The 18,813-nt window shown below is 43.8% G+C and overlaps 1 protein-coding gene across 1 annotated transcript in view; it reads left to right on the top strand.

Annotated features, from left to right (window-relative positions):
* The window catches only part of ABO (ABO, alpha 1-3-N-acetylgalactosaminyltransferase and alpha 1-3-galactosyltransferase), a gene marked incomplete at both ends in the record, with an annotated part of 31,278 nt that extends 12,908 nt beyond the window's left edge, over positions 1-18,370 (top strand). The window contains 6 exons of the mRNA XM_081237075.1: positions 2,774-2,846; positions 5,119-5,175; positions 5,570-5,617; positions 6,162-6,197; positions 8,633-8,761; positions 17,680-18,370. Coding sequence (XP_081093201.1) covers positions 2,774-2,846; positions 5,119-5,175; positions 5,570-5,617; positions 6,162-6,197; positions 8,633-8,761; positions 17,680-18,370 — 1,034 coding nt within the window. The remainder of the gene's footprint in view (positions 1-2,773; positions 2,847-5,118; positions 5,176-5,569; positions 5,618-6,161; positions 6,198-8,632; positions 8,762-17,679) is intronic.
* Positions 18,371-18,813: the final 443 nt, after the last annotated feature.

Here is an 18,813-nt window from a genome sequence, read left to right as displayed (position 1 = left end):
GTATTTTTGTCTATGACCCATTTCATTTAATTTTTCTACATGGAACGAAGTTCGTTATTTTGTGTGCACATTGCCAATTTTTCCAGCAGATTTGTTGAAAAGACCACTTTCTCCACTGAATTGCCCTTGCATTGTCAGAAATGAATTGACCACGTGTATGTGTCTGTTCTGGACTCTATTCTGCTCCATTGATTGGTTTACCTTAATGAAGTTCACCTGGTCTTGATTATGCTAACTTTCTAATAGGACAGAACTTAAAATTATGTAGTCCTTTGAATTTATTTATATTTTTCAAAGTTATTTCGACTGCTGTAAGTCCTTTGCATTCCCATACAGATCCTAGAATTCAGCTAGTCAATTTCTCCAAACCTTGCTGGGATTTTGATTGGAATTATTACTATATTGAATCTGTAAGTTAATTTGGGGAGGTTTGACATCTTAACAATATTAAGTCTCCTGATCCATGATCACGGTAGTTCTCACCATTTTAAAAGACTTCCTTAGTGTCTCTCAGCAAAGTTTTGTAGTTTTCCCTGCCCATGTTTTGCACATTTTTTGATCAGAATTTTCTGACAAAGTATTTCATATTTTTTATACTATTGTGAATGAGTTGTTTTATTAATTTCCATTTCTGATTGTTGCTTGTTAGTATAGAAAATAACAATTGATTTTTGTATATTGACCTTGTATCCTGTGGTTTTGCTAAACTCACCAACTCATTTATTAGTTCTAGTAGCTATTTTATAGATTCCTTCAGATTTGCTACATAGATGAACATGTAGTATGGGGATAAAGACAGATCTGCTTTTTCCTCTCCAATCTGGATGCATTTCTTTTTCTTTCTTTTTTTTAAAGCAGCTTTATAGGGGTAAAGTGGACATATAATAAACTGCACATTTATTTAAAGTGAAGAATTTAGTAACTTTTGATATGTATACACCTGCAAAACCATCACTACAGTCACAAAAATTAATATAGCTATTATTACCCGCAAAGAGTCCTGTGCTCCTGTGCAATCCCTCCCTGCTACGCTTCCCTACCCACCTCCATCCCCAGGCAACCACTGTTCTGTTTTCTAGCACTATAGATTAATTTGCATTTTCTAGAATTATATAGAAATGGAATCCTCCATTAAATACTTGCTTTTATCTGGATTATTTCCACCCAGCTTAATTTGTTTTAAACTATGACTATAAGCTTAATTGATGTAATTCTCTCTCAGACACACACGACGGGACAGAACAGACTCTCAAGTATGACCAAAACTTCTTATGCACTTAAAAATCTTGTCCATTTATTAAATCAAACACAAATTGGACATATCAAATTCCCTTAAACATTTAAAATGCAAGACACATAGAGTTTATACAAAATGATACAATGTTACCAAATTCATTGTAAACTTGTATAAGCACGTGTTTTTGTTTTGTTTTGTTTTTAATTTTTACTTTTTTATTGACATATAGTCGATTTACAGTGTTGTGTTAGTTTCAGGTGTACAACAAAGTGATTCAGTTATACATATATATATTCTTTTTCAGATTCTTTTCCCTTATAGGTTATTATATAATATTGAGTATAGTTCTCTGTGCTATACAGTAGGTCCTTGTTAGTAATCTATTTTATATATAGTAGTGTGTATACGTTAATCCCAAACTCCTAATTTATCCCTCTCCCACCCCTTTCCCCTATGTCTGTTTGTGTGTCTATTTCTGTTCATTTGTATAATTTTTTTTAAGATTCCACATATAAGTGATATCATGTGATATTTGTCTTTTTCTGTTTGCCTTACTTCGCTTAGTATGATAATCTCCAGGTCCGTCCATGTTGGTGCAAATGGCATTATTTCATTCCTTTATGGCTGAGTGATATTCCATTGTATATAAGTACCACATCTTCTTTATCCATTCATCTGTCGATGGACATTTAGGTTGCTTCCATATCTTGGCTATGATAGATAGAAGCACATGTTTTTGGATACATCCCTGAATTTATACATCCCTGGGTTTTCACATTTTCATACCCAGTCAGAGGAAACTGAGGTATATACCCTTACCAAATGAAATTCTTTGGTAAATGTTTCTGGGCTGCACCCAGATGTACAGTTTTCTTAGTCCAACTCTCGGGAGCCCCTCGTATTTTTGATCAACGAGATTCTGGCTGCTGGAACATCAGACTTGGGCCTCCGAGACCCAGCGGAGCAGTGGCTATGGCATGGGGGGTTCTTTATCAAGGGTGGAGCTTGTTAAACCCACAGCTTTCAGCTAAGATTTTACTAACGCATATGATACAGCTTCCTTCAAACGTGCATGTTCCCTGGAAGTGTAGCATCCCTGCAGTGGTCTCCCAGGCCTTACTGTTTTTGCTGCGTGTAACTGGGGTGAGCTCCTACAGCATCAGGGCTGCGGGTGTTTATGGGGGTTGGAATCCCCTCGGCAAGCTTTGTCTGCTTGTCCACCCTGCTGGTCTATTCACGGCCACAGTCCATCTCAGCCGCTCCTTTGGAGCGTACGAGTGGTCCTGGCCCCCCGGGGGCCTGCCAACAAGCAGGGGCACCCAGACAGGTGCCCAGGGGCTGCAGGGCAAGGCTCAAAGGGATTCTGCTTCCAGGAGAGGTAATCACCCACCTTCCCTGTGAGCACACAAGAGGGAGAGGGCTTCCGGCTGGAGCCGACAGGAGGCCGTTCCTGGCCAGTGCCCAATTCTGGTCTCAACAAGGTGATTTGGGGACCAGGTAAACTAACCCCAAGTGACCTAGGCTTCCTCTCCACAGAATTCTGGGGAAAGAGCACCAAGTTCTGGCTGGGCCCGATCCTGCTCTTTGCTGTATTTCTGGGCTTCTATAGGTAAGGAGGATGGTAACAGCCCTGGGACCCTGCGGCAGGTGGGGATTTATGACTTACGTGACTTAACCTACTTACAACTTACTTACGTTAACTGAATGAGACCGGCTAGGTTTTCTCCCCTGTAACAGTGATCCCAGAGAAGCCGTGAACGACATTGTCATTCCCATCTTGCAGATACTCCTTGCCTCATGTCACAACACTTGACAGGGGCAGGGCTGAGATGCAGGTTCCCAGTCAGCGCTTGGCTCTGCTCTGGGGTGATTACCAGGTGGTTTTTCTTTGTTTGTTTGTTTGTTTTCTTTTTTTGGCTTGCGGGATCTTAGCTCCCTGACCAGGGATAGAACCCACACCCTCAGCAATGAAAGCGGAGTCCTAACCACCAGACCGCCAGGGAATTCCCACCAGGTGTTAATATAACTTTAGGTGACAGGTTCACCTGGGGGTGAGTGTAAACATGACTGCGGTTTGGAGGGCTTCAAAAGGCAGTGATTTATAGCCTTTTAGAAATGCCGATTACGTCATCATATGGGATTCACATCATACTTTAAATACATTTATTGGGAACAGATGACGTGTTTTCACTGCATTTTATTACTCTTGTTTATGTTTTAAAAGAAACTTGGTAGCTGTAGACATTCCCTTAAAAGAATCTAGTCGATACTTTTTCAGTTCTTATTCCACAAGAGGGTGAAATTGCCCCTAGACTCAACTTTGCAATGGGTGCTGTATGTTTATATAATACTGCAGAGCGCAGACGCATACTTATTTAGTTGTTAGCTGTAGAGCTATACACATTTTCACTGATGACTTTTGCAAAGAAATTTGTTAGAAAGAGCTTCCATTTATTGGGTGTTTATTCTGTGCTAGGCACAGCTCAGGGAGCAGAGGGAGCCGGAAAGGCTGCAGCTCCCTCTCTGCTCTGACTTAACTAGGGAGCTGCTGATTGTGTGAGCCTCAGCGCCCCTCTGGTCCCTCTGCATTTGGCTTTTAGTGCTCTGTGTGGCAGGGCTGTTGTAAAACAGAAAGGAGGCCTGGCTCTCGACTTTAGAGTGTATGCAGATCTCTCAGAGAACCTGTTAAAAACAGAGATTTCTACACACACACACACACACACACACACACACACACACACGCACACCCCTTCCAGCTGCTCAGGGCTGGACTCAGGGAGTCTGGAGTTGCATCTAAAAATAACTCCTGGGCTTCCCTGGTGGCGCAGTGGTTCAGAGTCCGCCTGCCGATGCAGGGGACGTGGGTTCGTGCCCCGGTCTGGGAGGATCCCACATGCCGCGGAGCGGCTGGGCCCGTGAGCCATGGCCGCTGAGCCTGCACGTCCGGAGCCTGTGCTCCGCAACGGGAGAGGCCACAACAGTGAGAGGCCCGCGTACCGCAAAAATAAATAAATAAATAAAATAAACAAAGAGGCACTCAGTTCCCGGCTGATTCCGAGTTCCTCTCTCTACCACGTTTTCTCAAACCCTAAAAAAGAACAGAGACAGAATCCTCACTGTGGTTGGAAAGGATACGTTTACAGGATGAGGGTTGGGGATGAATAGTGACCGGTGTTGATTCCCTGTGGCCCACTCATGATGGGGTGCCCCCGACCCCATTAGCACCTAGACAGGTAAAGTCTCATTCTCCTCCCAGAACTAATTCCTCTGGGGTCACCAATCTCTGGCTGACTGAGAACAGATAAGGTGAGAGCTCCTAACCAGTGCCGGTCATGAGTCCGCAGGACAGGACCTCAGAGCCAAATCCGGTCCAGCTCCCTCCTCTATTCAGCGCTTGGGGGCCCAGCAAATGCTTGCTGGACAGAAGGGTGGACGAATGGGCTAAGCTGACGGGACTGCTCTCGGCAGCCCTGAGGTCCACCACCTGCAGGGCCAACAGGGGCGTCTGCCATTAGGTAATGACTTTCACCTCCTTTCACCCACAAACGTTGGCATTCCTGAGCCTCGCCCAGCAGCGAACCTTTGCTTGGTCTTCAGGATGGGGACAGGCGCCACCAAGCTTCTTCGGTGGTGGGGGTCAGGATTGGTGCGGGAAGGCGGGACCGGGGGAGAGGTGGCGGCTGGGGAGGGGGCGGGGCTGGGGAGAGGGAGGGGCTGGCAGAGGGGGTGGGGCTGGGGCGGGGCTGGCAGGGAGGGCAGGGCTGGTGGAAGTGGATGCTAACCTAGCCTTTGCCTGGTTAGCCCCCTCTCCTCTTGAGGGGGCACTTTCTTAGCAAGATGCTACTTTTGAAGGAATGACTGAGAACCTTTCCTCTCTGCAGCCAGCTTACACACAGAGTGGTTCTGAAGCACGTGCAGCTGGAGCAAAAGGAGTCCAGGTAGGGCGGGAGCTGGGCTCCCAGGGGTGAAGGGGGGCATTGCCAGAGCTTCCTTTGGGATTCCAGGGCCAACCTGGGCAGCCATGGCTCCTGTCCTTCGCCCCAGAGCGGGGCTCTCCCCAGGCCGCTTTGTCACCATCGGCCGTGGAATCCCTTTGGGCAGAGCTGAGCTCCAAACTCCCAGACAGGGTCAGCGTGTCCGAGGTTTCTTTGCCCTGCTTCCCGCCCCTGGTCCTCTCACCTGGCCACACGGCCCAAGCTTTGCAGTCACGGGGAGCTTTCCTTAGTAGGGGCTGTGGCGTGATGGCCCTCGGGGGGTCCTGGCCGGTCTGGCACGCAGTGCTGCTCCCAGGACCCTGTCCCCAGCTCTAAGCACTCTGTTTTCCTCCCTCAGTGAAGGTGACCATCACCTGGACACCTGCAGGATACCTGAAGTACCCAGGTATCGGAGATCTCATCTTTGGGCTGTTTCTGTGCCTAGTTCCAAGCAAGTCACCATGTGTCTCCCTCCTCCATACTCCACCCTCACCCCCACCCCCACCCCACAGAGCCTGATTTGTGAGATTTGTCAGGGGGGACGGCGTGGATGAGGTGGGTGCGGGCCAGCCCTGGGCTTCCCACCCCTGAACAAAGCAGGACACGAAGACCTTAGTCGTAATGAGTTAGACCGCAGAAAGGACTTACAGGGCACAAGGAGAGAAGAAAGAGACACGGGTGGGTCTCTAACCTGAGCCGTGTCATAGAACAGTTAGGGAAGACCCTCCTTTCCTCTCCTCATATCTCAGCCCCATCAGATGATCCCTGGGGAAGTGTGTGGCCTCCCCAGGGCCGAGTAGGCACAGCTGGATGAAGGAAGGAAGGGAGGAAGGAAGTCCCTGTGGCTGAGTGCCACCTCCTGGCAGGGCTGGCACACTGAACCGGGAGGAGGCCCCTTGCGGCCATGGGCATCTATGATGCATTGTCTCACATGCGCGTCTTGTCCGCAGGTTGGTTTACCCCAAGGCCCAGCTCCTCAAGCCCACGTAAGTAGGCGAGTTCCTGCCATGGCTGCAGCCAGTGGGTTCCCTGCCACCACGTACCTCATGTTTTCTTTTCACTTGCCCCTCTCCCTGGTTCAGTTTTTTCTTTCGCCTTTTTCCTTTTCTTTCTTTCCGTGCTATAGGAGGCTGGGTTGGTTTTTAATGGGTTTGGTACAGGTTGAAGGAGCAATGGAAGATGCCTCTAATTCTTGGTCATTAGGAGCTGTGTGGAGGTCCATACCAGGCACAGAACCTTCTCTTGTTTCTTCTTGGGGAAGGATGGCAGGGGTCTGGACTGGGTTATCCCTGAGGTCTTTCCATGGGTGTAAATATCTGAGGAACGATGGTTCCAAACTCACCTCCACACGCAAGCGCCTGTCCCCAAATCCAAGCCTCCTTAGCCCGTGCCTGTACCTCCTGCTTCCACTGCCAGAGACAGATTGCTGGCAACCCTCTTCTGAGGCACTAGGCCCCAGAGCTTCGGGGTAGGAAGTCTCCCAGAGACCACTTTGATCGGCCCACATTTTATAAGCAGGGAAACTGAGGCTCAGAGAAGTGAAGGAAGTTGCCTGAGGCCCTACGGCTGGTGAGGGGCAGGTCGGGACGCAAGCTGGGTGGTTTCTGTCATGTCATGCCACATCCCTGCCAGGAGAGCTGAAAATGCTCGCTGTCATTTCTGAAACCCACGCCCACCCCTCCTTGAGTTTCTAGAGCTGCCAGCCACGCGTGGCCATGGACACTAGAAGCAGGACTGCTCTAGAATGAGATGTGCTGTCGGTGTGAAGTGCACAGTGGACTTCAAACATTTAGTACTCGAAAAATGTACTAGGAGTTTGGGATTAACATGTACACACTACTATATATAAAATAGGTAAACAACAAGGACCCAGTGTATAGCACAGGGAACTATACTCAATATCTTGTAATAACCTATATGGGAAAAGAACCTGAAAAAGAATACATACATGTGTAACTGAATCACTTTGCTGTATTCTTGAAACTAACACAACATTGTCAATTAACTATACTTCAATAAAAATATCAGTTACTTATTGAAATGATAATATTTTGGATATACTGGGTTAAAAAAAGTATTGATATATCAAATTACCTGTCATTTTACCTGGTTCCTTTTACTTTTCTGTGGCTCCTAGACCACTTCTAGTTACATATGTTTCTGTGGGCCAGCACGGATCGGGAGGGACAAGTTGGCGCGAGCTTTTTTGGTGGGTCCTGGTGGTGTGATGAACGAGTGAATGAACACTCGTGAAATAAGAGTAGGGGGAGAGGTGAGGGGTGTCTGTGTGGCTGGAAGATGGAGGAGGGGCAGAGAACACAGGGCCCCTGGGAGGGGCGGGGCCTTGAAACTCAGCTTCATCCCTGAAAGAGAACTCGCGATTTCTCTACTCACAGCAAGCATGTGGGTTTTCCCCACCAAGTGATTCTGACACTCCCCGCAGTTAGCACAGACCCCCACAGGGGGAGGGCTCAGCCTCAGGGCCCCTACTTCATACACCCGTCACAAGGCCAGGTTGTCACCCGTGCTTCCCACCGACGGGCTGTAAATCATTTCTCACCACCCGCTCCTTGGGTTTGATGATTTGCTGGAATGCTCCCAGAGCTCAAGAAAACAGTTTACTTCCTAGATTCTTGTCTTGTTATAAAGGGTGCAGGTCAGGACAGTCAGATGAGAGGTAACTAGGGCCAGGAATGGGGAAGGGGGCGATACCCTCCATGCCCTCCCCGGGAGTATCTCCCTCCCAGCACCTCTATGTGCTCACCAACCCGGAAGCCCTCCGGACCCCACAGTTTAGGGACTTTTATGGAGGCTTCATCACGCTGGCATGATTGAGAATTAACTCAATCTCCAGCCACTCTCCCTTCCCTGGAGGATGGGAGACGAGGCTGAAAGTCCCAAGGTTCTAATCCTGGCTTGGTCTTTCTGGTGACCAGCCCCCATCCTGAACTACCCACAAGCCCACCCAGAGGCACCTCATTAGAATAAAAGACGCCTCCTACGACCCCGGAAATCCCAAGGGTCTTACTAGCTCTGTGTCAGGTAAGGGGAGGGGAGGGAGTGGCAAATATATATTTCTTATGATGGCAAAGTACCCATGTGCTGGGAGAGGGCTTAGTGCTTGCCCTCACTTGAGACTTCTCCTCCTGGAAAGAGGGTTGGGAGGCCTCATAGAAGGAGTGTCCTATGGGATCCAGCACATGGCTGGTACTCAGGAGATACTCTAAGTTAGGGCAGTGAAGGGATGGGAGTGTTGGGTCTCGGGTGCTGAGCTTATGGTGCCAAGAGCCCTGGGTTGGGAGTCTGGAGTCCTGTCTGCTCCTAGCTCTGTGGCTCACAGACTGTACAGCTTTGGGCAAATCCTTCTCTGTGGCCCACATCCCCATGCCCTGCCCTCACACACTGTGACTCATCTCCCCAGGAGAGTGGACGTGCTGGTCATGACTCCCTGGTTTGCACCCATCATCTGGGATGGGACCTTTGACTCTGCCATCTTGGATGCACAGTTCAGAAACATCACCATTGGGCTGACCGTGTTTGCCATCAAAAAGTAAGTGAGGGATGCTCGCCCAGGGTAAATCAGGAAACCGGCCCGAGCTGCAGGGGGGCACTCCTCTCTCGGTGTCTCTCTTTTCCAGGACAAGGTGCTCAGCTCACAGGGTGGGTGGGGGTGTGGAGGCACGTGTGACTTTGGGTGTAGGTGAACTTGGTGGGATCTTCAGGGCATCACTGGGCAGACCACTGCTCAAAATAGCAGCCCCACACCTGAGAGTCATCTGTTCCAGAGGTCACTGCGTCAACCTTTCAGAGATGGGCAGCTGATGTTCACCACTTCCACGTACCAGCCGTTGTGCCAGGGGCTTAACCGCACCACAGCTCATACACGTGTGCTCCATTACCCCAATCTATTACCCGGGGAGGCCAACTGTTTGCAAATATTTTCTCCCATCCTGTAGGTTGCCTTCTCATTTTGTTGATTTTTTTGTTGTTGTTGTGCAGAAGCTTTTCAGTTTGCTGTAGTCTTACTTGTTTATTTCTTGTTGCTTGTGCTTTGGCGGCATATCCAATAAATCATTGCAAAGATCAGTGTGCAGGAGGCTTCCCCCTGTTTTCTACTAGGAATTTTATGATTTCAGGTCTTACATGTACATCTTCAATCCTTTTCAAGTTAGCTTTTCTGAGCAGTGTAAGATAGGGGTCTATTGTCATTCTTTTGCACATGAATATTCTGTTTTCCCAGCACCATTTATTGAAAAGACTGTCTTTTCTCCATTGAGTATTCTTAGCTCCCTTGTCAAATATTACTTGACTGTATACGCACGAATTTACTCCTGGGCTCTCAGTTCTGTTCCATTGGTCTATGTGTCTATTTTTTTGCCAGTACCATTACTGTTTTGATTAACTGTGGTTTTGTAATATAATCTGGATGTGTGATGCCTCCAGCTCTGTTCTTTCTTTTCAGAATTACTTTGGCTATTCAGGGTCTCTTGTGTCCAAATACATTTTAGGATTTTTTTTCTTTCTTTCTTTCTATTTCTGTTAAAAATACCATTGAAATCTTTATAGGGATTTCATTGAATCTATAAATGACTTTTGGGAGTATGGACATTTTAGCAATATTAAATCTTCCAGTCCACGAACACAGGATATCTTTCCATTTATTTGTGTCTTCCTCAGTTCCTTTCATCAGTGCCTTATAGTTTTCAGTATATGAATCTTTCACCTCTTTGGTTAGGTTAATTCCTAAGTATTTTATTGTTTTTCATGCAATTGTAAGTGGGATTATTTTCTTAACTTTTTTTGGATAGTTTGTTGTTAGTGTATAGAAATGCTATTGATTTTTTTAATTAAGATTTTTTATTAATTCTTGTAGTCATTGCTTTTTTAAAAAAATTAATTTATTTATTTTTGGCTGCATTGGGTCTTTGTTGCGGTGCACGGGCTTCTCATTGCAGTATCTTTCCTTGTTGCAGAGCACGGGCTCTAGGTGCACCGGCTTCAGTGGTTGCAGCATGCGGGCTCAGTAGTTGTGGCGTGTGGGCTCTAGAGCTCAGGCTCAGTAGTTGTGGCACATGGGCTTTGTTGCTCCATGGCATGTGGGATCTTCCCAGACCAGGGATCAAACCCATGTCCCCTGCATTGGCAGGCAGATTCTTAACCACTGCACCACCAGGGAATTCCCTGCTATTGATTTTTGTATGTTGATTCTGTATCCTGCAACTTTACTGAATCTGTTGATTAGATATAAGTTTTATGGTGTAGTCTTTAGGATTTTCTATATATAAAATCATGTCATCTACAAACAGACAATTTTATTTCTTCCTTTCATTTGCCCTTTATTTCTTTTTCTTGCCTGATTACTCTGGCTAGGAGACTTTCAGTACTATGTTGAACAGGAGTCATAAAAGTGGGCACCTTTGGGAATTCCCTGGCAGTCCAGTGGTTAGGACTTGGCCCTTTCACTGCCGGGGCATGGATTCAATCCCTGGTCGGTGAACTAAGATCCTGCAAGCTGTGCGGTGCAACCAGAAAAGAGAAAAAAAAAATGTGGGTACCCTTGTCCTGTTCCCGATCTTAGAAGAAAAGCTTTCAACCCTTAACTGTTCAGTATGATATTAGTTGTGGGCTTGTTATACATGGCTTTAATATGTTGAGGTACATTCTTTCTATACCCAATTTGTTGAGAGTTTTTTTTTTATCATGAATGGATGTTGAATTTTGTCAAATATTTTTTCTGCATCTATTGAGATGATTTTATTATTTTTATCCTTCATTCTGTGAATGTGCTGTACCACATTTATTGATTTGTGTATGTTGAGCCATCCTTGCATCCCAAGGATAATCCCACTTGGTCATGGTGTGTCATCCTTTTAATGTGCTTTCGAATTTGGTTTGCTTGTATTTTGTTGAGAATTTTTGCATCTGAATTCACCAAAGATATTGGCCTGTAGTTTTCTTTTCTTGTAGTGTCCTTATTTGGTTTTTTTTTTTTTTTTTTTTTCTCTTTTTTTTTTTTTAATTAGTTTCTGCTTTATAACAAAGTGAATCAGTCATACATATACATCTGTTCCCACATCCCTTCCCTCATGCATCTCCCTCCCTCCCACCCTCCCCATCCCACCCCTCCAGGCGGTCACAAAGCACCGAGCTGATCTCCCTGTGCTCTGCGGCTGCTCCCCACTAGCTATCTACCTTACGTTTGGTAGTGTATATATGTCCATGCCTCTCTTTCGCTTTGTCACAGCTTACCCTTCCCCCTCCCCATATCCTCAAGTCCATTCTCAAGTAGGTCTGTGTCTTTATTCTCGTTTTGCCCCTAGGTTCTTCATGACATTTTTTTTTTAAATTCCGTATATATGTGTTAGCATACGGTATTTGTCTTTCTCTTTCTGACTAACTTCACTCTGTATGACAGACTCTAGGTCTATCCACCTCATTACAAATAGCTCAGTTTCGTTTCTTTTTATGGCTGAGTAATATTCCATTGTATATATGTGCCACATCTTCTTTATCCATTCATCCGATGATGGACACTTAGGTTGTTTCCAGCTCCGGGCTATTGTGAATAGAGCTGCAATGAACATTTTGGTACATGTCTCTTTTGGAATTATGGTTTTCTCAGGGTATATGCCCAGTAGTGGGATTGCTGGGTCATATGGTAGTTCTATTTGTAGTTTTTTAAGGAACCTCCATACCGTTCTCCATAGTGGCTGTACCAATTCACATTCCCACTTATTTGGTTTTAATATCAAGATAATGCTGGCCTAGTAAAATGAGTTTGGGAGTGATCCCTTTTCTTCAGTGTTTTGAAAGACTTTGAGAAATATTGGCATTAATTCTTCTTTAAACATTTGGTAAAATTCACCAGTGAAACCATCTGGTCCTGGGCTTTTCTTTTATGGGAGATTTCTAAGTCAATCTCCTTACTCATTTTTGGTCTGTTCAGACTTTCTGTTTCTTCATGATTCAGTCTGAGTAGGTTATGTGTTTCTAGGCACTTATCCACTTCTTCTAGGTTGTCTAATTTGTTGATGTATGGTAGTTCATAGCAGTTTCTTATAATCCTTTGTATTTCTGTGCTGTCAGTTGTAATGTTTCCTCTTTCATTTATAATTTTATTTATTTATGTCCTCTCTCTTTTTTCTTGGTTAGTCTAGCTAAAAGTTTGTCTATTTTGTTTATCTTTTCAAAGAACCAATCCTTACTTTATTTTTTATTGTTTTCCTGTTCTCGATTTCATTTATTTCTGATCTAATGTTTATTTTATTTTTTCCTTTTTTTTGAATTTTATCTTATTTATTTATTTTTTATACAGCAGGTTCTTATTAGTTCTCTATTTTATACATATTAGTGTATATGTCAACCCCAATCTCCCAGTTCATCCCACCCCCACACCCCTTCCCCGCTCTCCCCACTTGGTGTCCATACATTTGTTCTCTACATCTGTGTCTCTATTTCTGCCATGCAAACCAGTTCATCTGCACCATTTTTCTAGATTCCACATATATGCATCAATATACAATATTTGTTTTTCTCTTTCTGACTTACTTCACTCTGCATGATGGTCTCTAGGTCCATCCACATCTCCACAAATGACCCAAGTTTGTTCCCTTTTATGGCTGAGTAATATTCCATTGTATATATGTACCACATCTTCTTTATCCATTCGTCTGTTGATGGGCATTTAGGTTGCTTCCATGACCTGGCTATTGTAAATAGTGCTGCAATGAACACTGGGGTGCATGTGTCTTTTTTTTTTTTTTTTTTTTTTTTTTGCTGTACGCGGGCCTCTCACTGTTGTGGCCTCTCCCATTTTGGAGCACAGGCTCCGGATGCGCAGGCTCAGTGGCCATGGCTCACGGGCCCAGCCGCTTCGCGGCATGTGGGATCTTCCCGGACCAGGGCACGAACCCGTGTCCCCTGCATCGGCAGGCGGACTCTCAACCACTGTGCCACCAGGGAAGCCCCCCATGTGTCTTTTTGAGTTATGGTTTTCTCTGGGTATATGCCCAGTAGTGGGATTGCTGGGTCATAAAGTAATTCTATTTTTAGTTTTTTAAGGAACCTCCATACTGTTCTCCAAAGTGGCTGTATCAATTTACATTCCCTCTAACGTTTATTATATCTTTCCTTCTGCTAACTTTAGGCTTAGTTTGTTCTTCTTTTTCTTTTTCCTTGAGGTTTAAAGTTAGGTTGTTTATTTGAGATGTTTCCCTTTTTTAAAAAAAAAATTCATTTTTCACTATAAACTTCCCTCTTAGAACTGTTTTTGCTGCATCACATAAGTTTTGGTATGTTGTGATTTTATTTTCTCAAGATATTTTTTCATTTCCCTTTTGATTTCTTCTTTGATCCATTGGTTGTTCAGGAGCATGTAGTTTAATTTTCATGTATTTGTGAAATTTCCAGCTTTCCTCTGTTACTGATTTCTAGTTTCATACTATGTGGTCAGAAAAGATGCTTGATATGATTTCCATATTTTAAGTTTGCTAAGACTTTTTTTTGTGGCCTAACATATGATCCATTCTAGAAAATGTTCCATATGTACTTGAGAAGAATGTGTATTCTGCTGTAGTTGGATGGAATATTCTGTATATGTATGTTAGGTACATTTGGATCTATAGTGCTTTTCAGATCTGCTGTTTCCTTAAGAGCCTCTGTCTGGATGATCTATCCAATTGTGAAAGTGAGATATTAAAGTCCCCAACTAATATTGTATTGCTGCTTATTTCTCTTTCTAGTTCTGTTAGTATGTGCTCTATATGTTTAGGTGCTCCAGTGTTAGGTGCGTAAGTACTTACAATTGTTATATCTTCTTGATGGATTGACCCTTTTATCATTATATAATGACACTGTTTGTCTCTTTTTATCATTTTTTAGCTTGAAGTCTATTTTTCTGATACAAGTATAGCTACCCCTTCTCTCTTCTGGTTACCATGTGTTTGAAATATCTTCTTTCCATCCCTTCACTATCAATCTATGTGTGTCTTTAAAACTAAAATGAGTCTCTGTCTTATAGGCAGCATATTGTTGGATCTTGTTTTTTTATTTTTAAGTTTTAAATCCATTCAGCCATTCTATGTCTTTAGACTGGAAAATTTAATCCTTTTCTGTTTAAAATAGTTTAAAACAATTATTGATAGGTAAGGACTTACTTTTGCCATTTTGTTCATTGTTTTCTAACTGTTTTGCTGATCCTTTGTTCCTTACCTTTTATCTTGCTCTCTTCTTTTGTGACTCAATGAATTTTTGTGGTGGTGGCTTTGACTCTTTTATCATATATTTTATATATCTACTACAGGTTTTTCTTTTGTCATTATTATGAGTCTTACATAAAATATATTTATAACAACCTATTTTAAGCTGATAATGACTTAACTTTGATAGCATACGTAAATCTTACATTTTTACTTCTCCCTTCTCACATTTTAGGTTATTGATGTTACCGTTTACATATTTTATATTGTGTATATATTAAAATGCATTGTAGTTATGTTTTTTAAATACGTTTGTTTTTCAACTAGAATTATAAGTGAATTACACACCAGAATCTGACTTTATATATTTACTATTATCAGTGGATTTTACACATATATGAATATGTTTTTATGATATCAACTGACATCCTTTTCTTTCTGCTTGAAGCGTGGAATGCCCTTTACCATTTCTTTTAAGGCAGGTCTAGTGGTGATAAACTCCCTCAGCTTTTGTTTGTTTGGGAAGGTATTTATCTCTCCTTCATTCCTGAAGGAGAGTTTTGCTGGGTGTAGTGTTCTTGGTTGACGGCCTTTTCTTTCAATTTTTAAAATAATTCATCCCACTCTCTCCTGGCCTGCAAAGTTTCTTAAGAAATCTACCTGTAGTCTTTTGGGGGTTCCCTGGTATGTGATGACTCACTTTTCTCTTGCTGCTTTCAAAATCCTCTCTTCATCTTTGACTTTTTACAATTTGATTATAGTGTGTCTCAGTGTAGTCCTTTTCAGGTTCAACCTTTTTGGTGTCCTTTGGGGCTCATGAATCTGGATGTCCAGGTCTCTTGTTTGGGAAGTTTTCAACCATTATTACTTTAAATATATTTTCTGTCCCTTTTTCTTTCTCTTCTTCTGGGATTCCCATAAGGAATATATTATTTCTTTTTATGGTATATCGTAAATCCCATAGGCTTCACAATAAATATATTATTTTACTTGCTTTATCACTAATCTATTTATCTGTCCATTCTTTTGTCCATCCATCAGTCCATTTTGATATACGTGAAAGTAAATTTCAGACATCAGCACCACTGCCCCCCAATACTTCTCTGTGCATATCATTAACTAGAGTTCAATATGTGTTTACAGTTTTTCTTTTTTCTAGGTAAAATGTACATACGATGAAGTGCACACATTTTAATTGTTTTTTAATTGTTTTTTAATTGTAAGGCAGTGAACAAAATAGTTAAAGGTCCTGCTCTCATGGAGATATATTCTAGTGGAAAAAGACAAAAGAATAAGTGAAACACAAATACAAAATATGTCAGATGGTGATATGAGCTTTAAAAAATAATTAAGTTTGGGCAAGGGGATAGAGAGCGATTTGTTTTCATATTTATTTGTTTACATATTTATTTGCTCTTTTTTATTGTTATAATTTGCACATAGTCAAATGTACATGTTCAAGTGAACAGGCTGCTGGAGTTTTACATTTGGATGCATCCATGTAAGTACCAGCTGGAAGAGGTATAAGGCATGTCCAGTTCTGAGCATTAGTCAGGGGATGGAATGCTACTATAGGGGTGAGCATTGCAGGGAATGGATTCCAGGCAGAAAAAAATGCAAAGGCCTGGAGGAGTATGCATGGCATGTGTCAGGAATATCTAGGAGCTGGCCTGCCCAGGACAGAGGATGGAGGCCAGAGAAGAAGTAGACAAGGTCAGAGCAGATCTTGTAGGGCCCGATAGACCACTATAGGATCTTTTTTTTTAAGTTTATTTTTTTTAATTAATTAATTAATTTTTGGCTGAGTTGGGTCTTCATTGCTGTGCATGGGCTTCTCATTGCAGTGGCTTCTCTTGTTGCAGAGCATGGGCTCTAGGCGCGCGGGCTTCAGTAGTTGTGGCGTGCGGGCTTCAGTAGTTGTGGCTCGCAAGCTCTAGAGTGCAGGCTCAGTAGTTGCAGCACACGGGTTTAGTTGCTCTGCAGCATGTGGGGTCTTCCTAGACTAAGGATCGAACCCCTTTTCCCCTGCATTAGCAGGCGGATTCTTAACCACCAGGGAAGTTCCACTGTAGGATCTTGAATTGCTTTGTTTTTTTGTTAAGACAAGAAGCCGTTTATTTTATGCATAGTAGTTTGTACCTTTTAGTCCCCTACCTCAGTCTTGTCCCTCCTCCACTAGTATCCCCACTGGTAACCACTAGTTTGTTCTTTATATCTATGAGTCTGTTTCTGTTTTGTTATATTCATTTGTTTTATTTATATTGTACACCACAGGGAATATAGCCAATATTTTATAATAACTTTAAATGGAATATAATCTATGAAAATTTTGAATGACTATGATGTACACCTGAAACTAATATAGTATTGTAAATCAACTATACCTGAATTAAAAAAAAAGACAAGAAGCCATTGGAGGGTCCTGAGCTGGGAGATATCCATCATTTGGATACTATCTATCATTTGAATTTTTGCCAAACTTGTGGATTAATAAAATATTTTATGGTTGAGAGTATTTTCTCAACACCAAGCAATCGGAATCCCTCCCTTTATATCCAGTCAGGGTACATTGTCTTTAGCTCGTAGAATGTCTATGGTTTTTATTTTTATTTTATTTATTTATTTATTTATTTATTGCAGCACGCGGGCCTCTCACTGTTGTGGCCTCTCCCGTTGCGGAGCACAGGCTCTGGACGTGCAGGCTCAGCGGCCATGGCTCACGGGCCCAGCCGCTCCACGGCATGTGGGATCTTCCTGGACCGGGGCACGAACCCGTGTCCCCTGCATCGGCAGGCGGACTCTCAACCACTGCGCCACCTGGGAAGCCCCTATTTTTTTTATTTCTAATTGTGGTAAAATGCACATAACATAAAATTTACCATCTAACCTATTTTTAAGTATACAGTTCAGTAGTGTTACGTAGTCAAGTTGTTGTGCAACCATCACCACTGTCCCTCCCCAGAACTGTTCTCATCTTGCAAAACTGAAACTTTATGCCTATTAAACACTAACTCCCCATTCCCCCTCCCCCAATCTCTGGCAACCACCATTCTATTTCTGGGTCTGTGAATTTGCCTATTCTAGGTACCTCATACAAGTAAAATCATATAGTACTGGACTTTTTGTGGTTGGCTTATTTCACTTAGCATAATGTCCTCAAGGTATGGCTAAAGTTTTACAAACTGTTTTTGTCTAAAAATCTATTATTTTGCTGCTGTGTGATTCTGTTAACACCCACCCTCTCTTTCCTGGGGGGGCTTGTTGGTTTTAGATACGTGGTCTTCCTGAAGCTCTTCCTGGAGACGGCCGAGAAGTACTTCATGGTGGGACACAAGGTCAACTACTACGTCTTCACTGACCGGCCGGCGGATGTGCCCCAGATCCCCCTCCAGGAAGGGAGGCAGGTGGTGGTCCTCGAGGTCCGAAACTACAAACGCTGGCAGGACATATCCATGCACCGGATGGAGATGATCAGCAACTTCTCCCAGCAGCGCTTCCTCCGCGAGGTCCATTACCTGGTGTGCTTGGACGTGGACATGAAGTTCAGCGACCACGTGGGCGTGGAGATCCTGGCACCGCTCTTCGGGACCCTCCATCCTGGTTTCTACGCAGGTGATCGCCAGTCCTTCACCTATGAACGCCGGCCCTTGTCTCAGGCCTACATTCCGAGAGATGAGGGTGATTTTTACTACATGGGAAGCTTTTTTGGGGGGTCGGTCCCTGAGGTTTACCAGCTCACCACGGCCTGTCACCAGGCGATGATGGCCGACCAGGCTAACGGCATCGAGGCCGTGTGGCACGATGAGAGCCACCTGAACAGGTACCTGCTGTACCACAAGCCCAGCAAGGTGCTGTCCCCCGAGTACATGTGGGACGAGCGGCTGCTGCAGAGACCACCTTTTCTCAGGAAACTTCGATTCGTGGCTGTGCCCAAGAACCATGCAGAGATTCGGAACCAATGAGAACATACTTCCCAAGAGCCCATGTTATCGGGCTGTAGTGCATGTCAGTGGTTCTGCTGTCTTGATAAGGGATTGGCCAAAGATTTGATGACGTGGATGAGGCCATCTCTTTGTTTCCTCCTCTGGAGGGTCTTCCATCACCCATCAAACAAACCCAGCTCTGGGTTTTCATTCCCTCCTAATCCTGCATTCTCTTTAAATGTGACTGATCCTTCAAGGTCTCCACAAGGTCACCTTCTTAGGAAGCTTTCTTTGGTTCTCTCTTCTTCCTGTGGTTGAAGTGAATTGCTCTTCTCTCTGCATTTTCATAAAGTACTAAGTGTATTCTTTGGCTATGTCTGCCATTCTGCCTACATTACCCATTGGCCTTGCCCATTACATGTGAGCTCCTGACGGCAGAGGCCAAGTACATACCTCAGTGTCTGATGCCCAGGGACTCTCAA

This window comes from Mesoplodon bidens, assembly GCF_964165515.1.
Source record: "Mesoplodon bidens genome assembly, chromosome: 6".
NCBI lineage: Eukaryota > Metazoa > Chordata > Mammalia > Artiodactyla > Ziphiidae > Mesoplodon > Mesoplodon bidens.
Note: the sequence above shows the minus strand (reverse complement) of the source record. Positions and strands in the feature narration are given on the sequence as shown.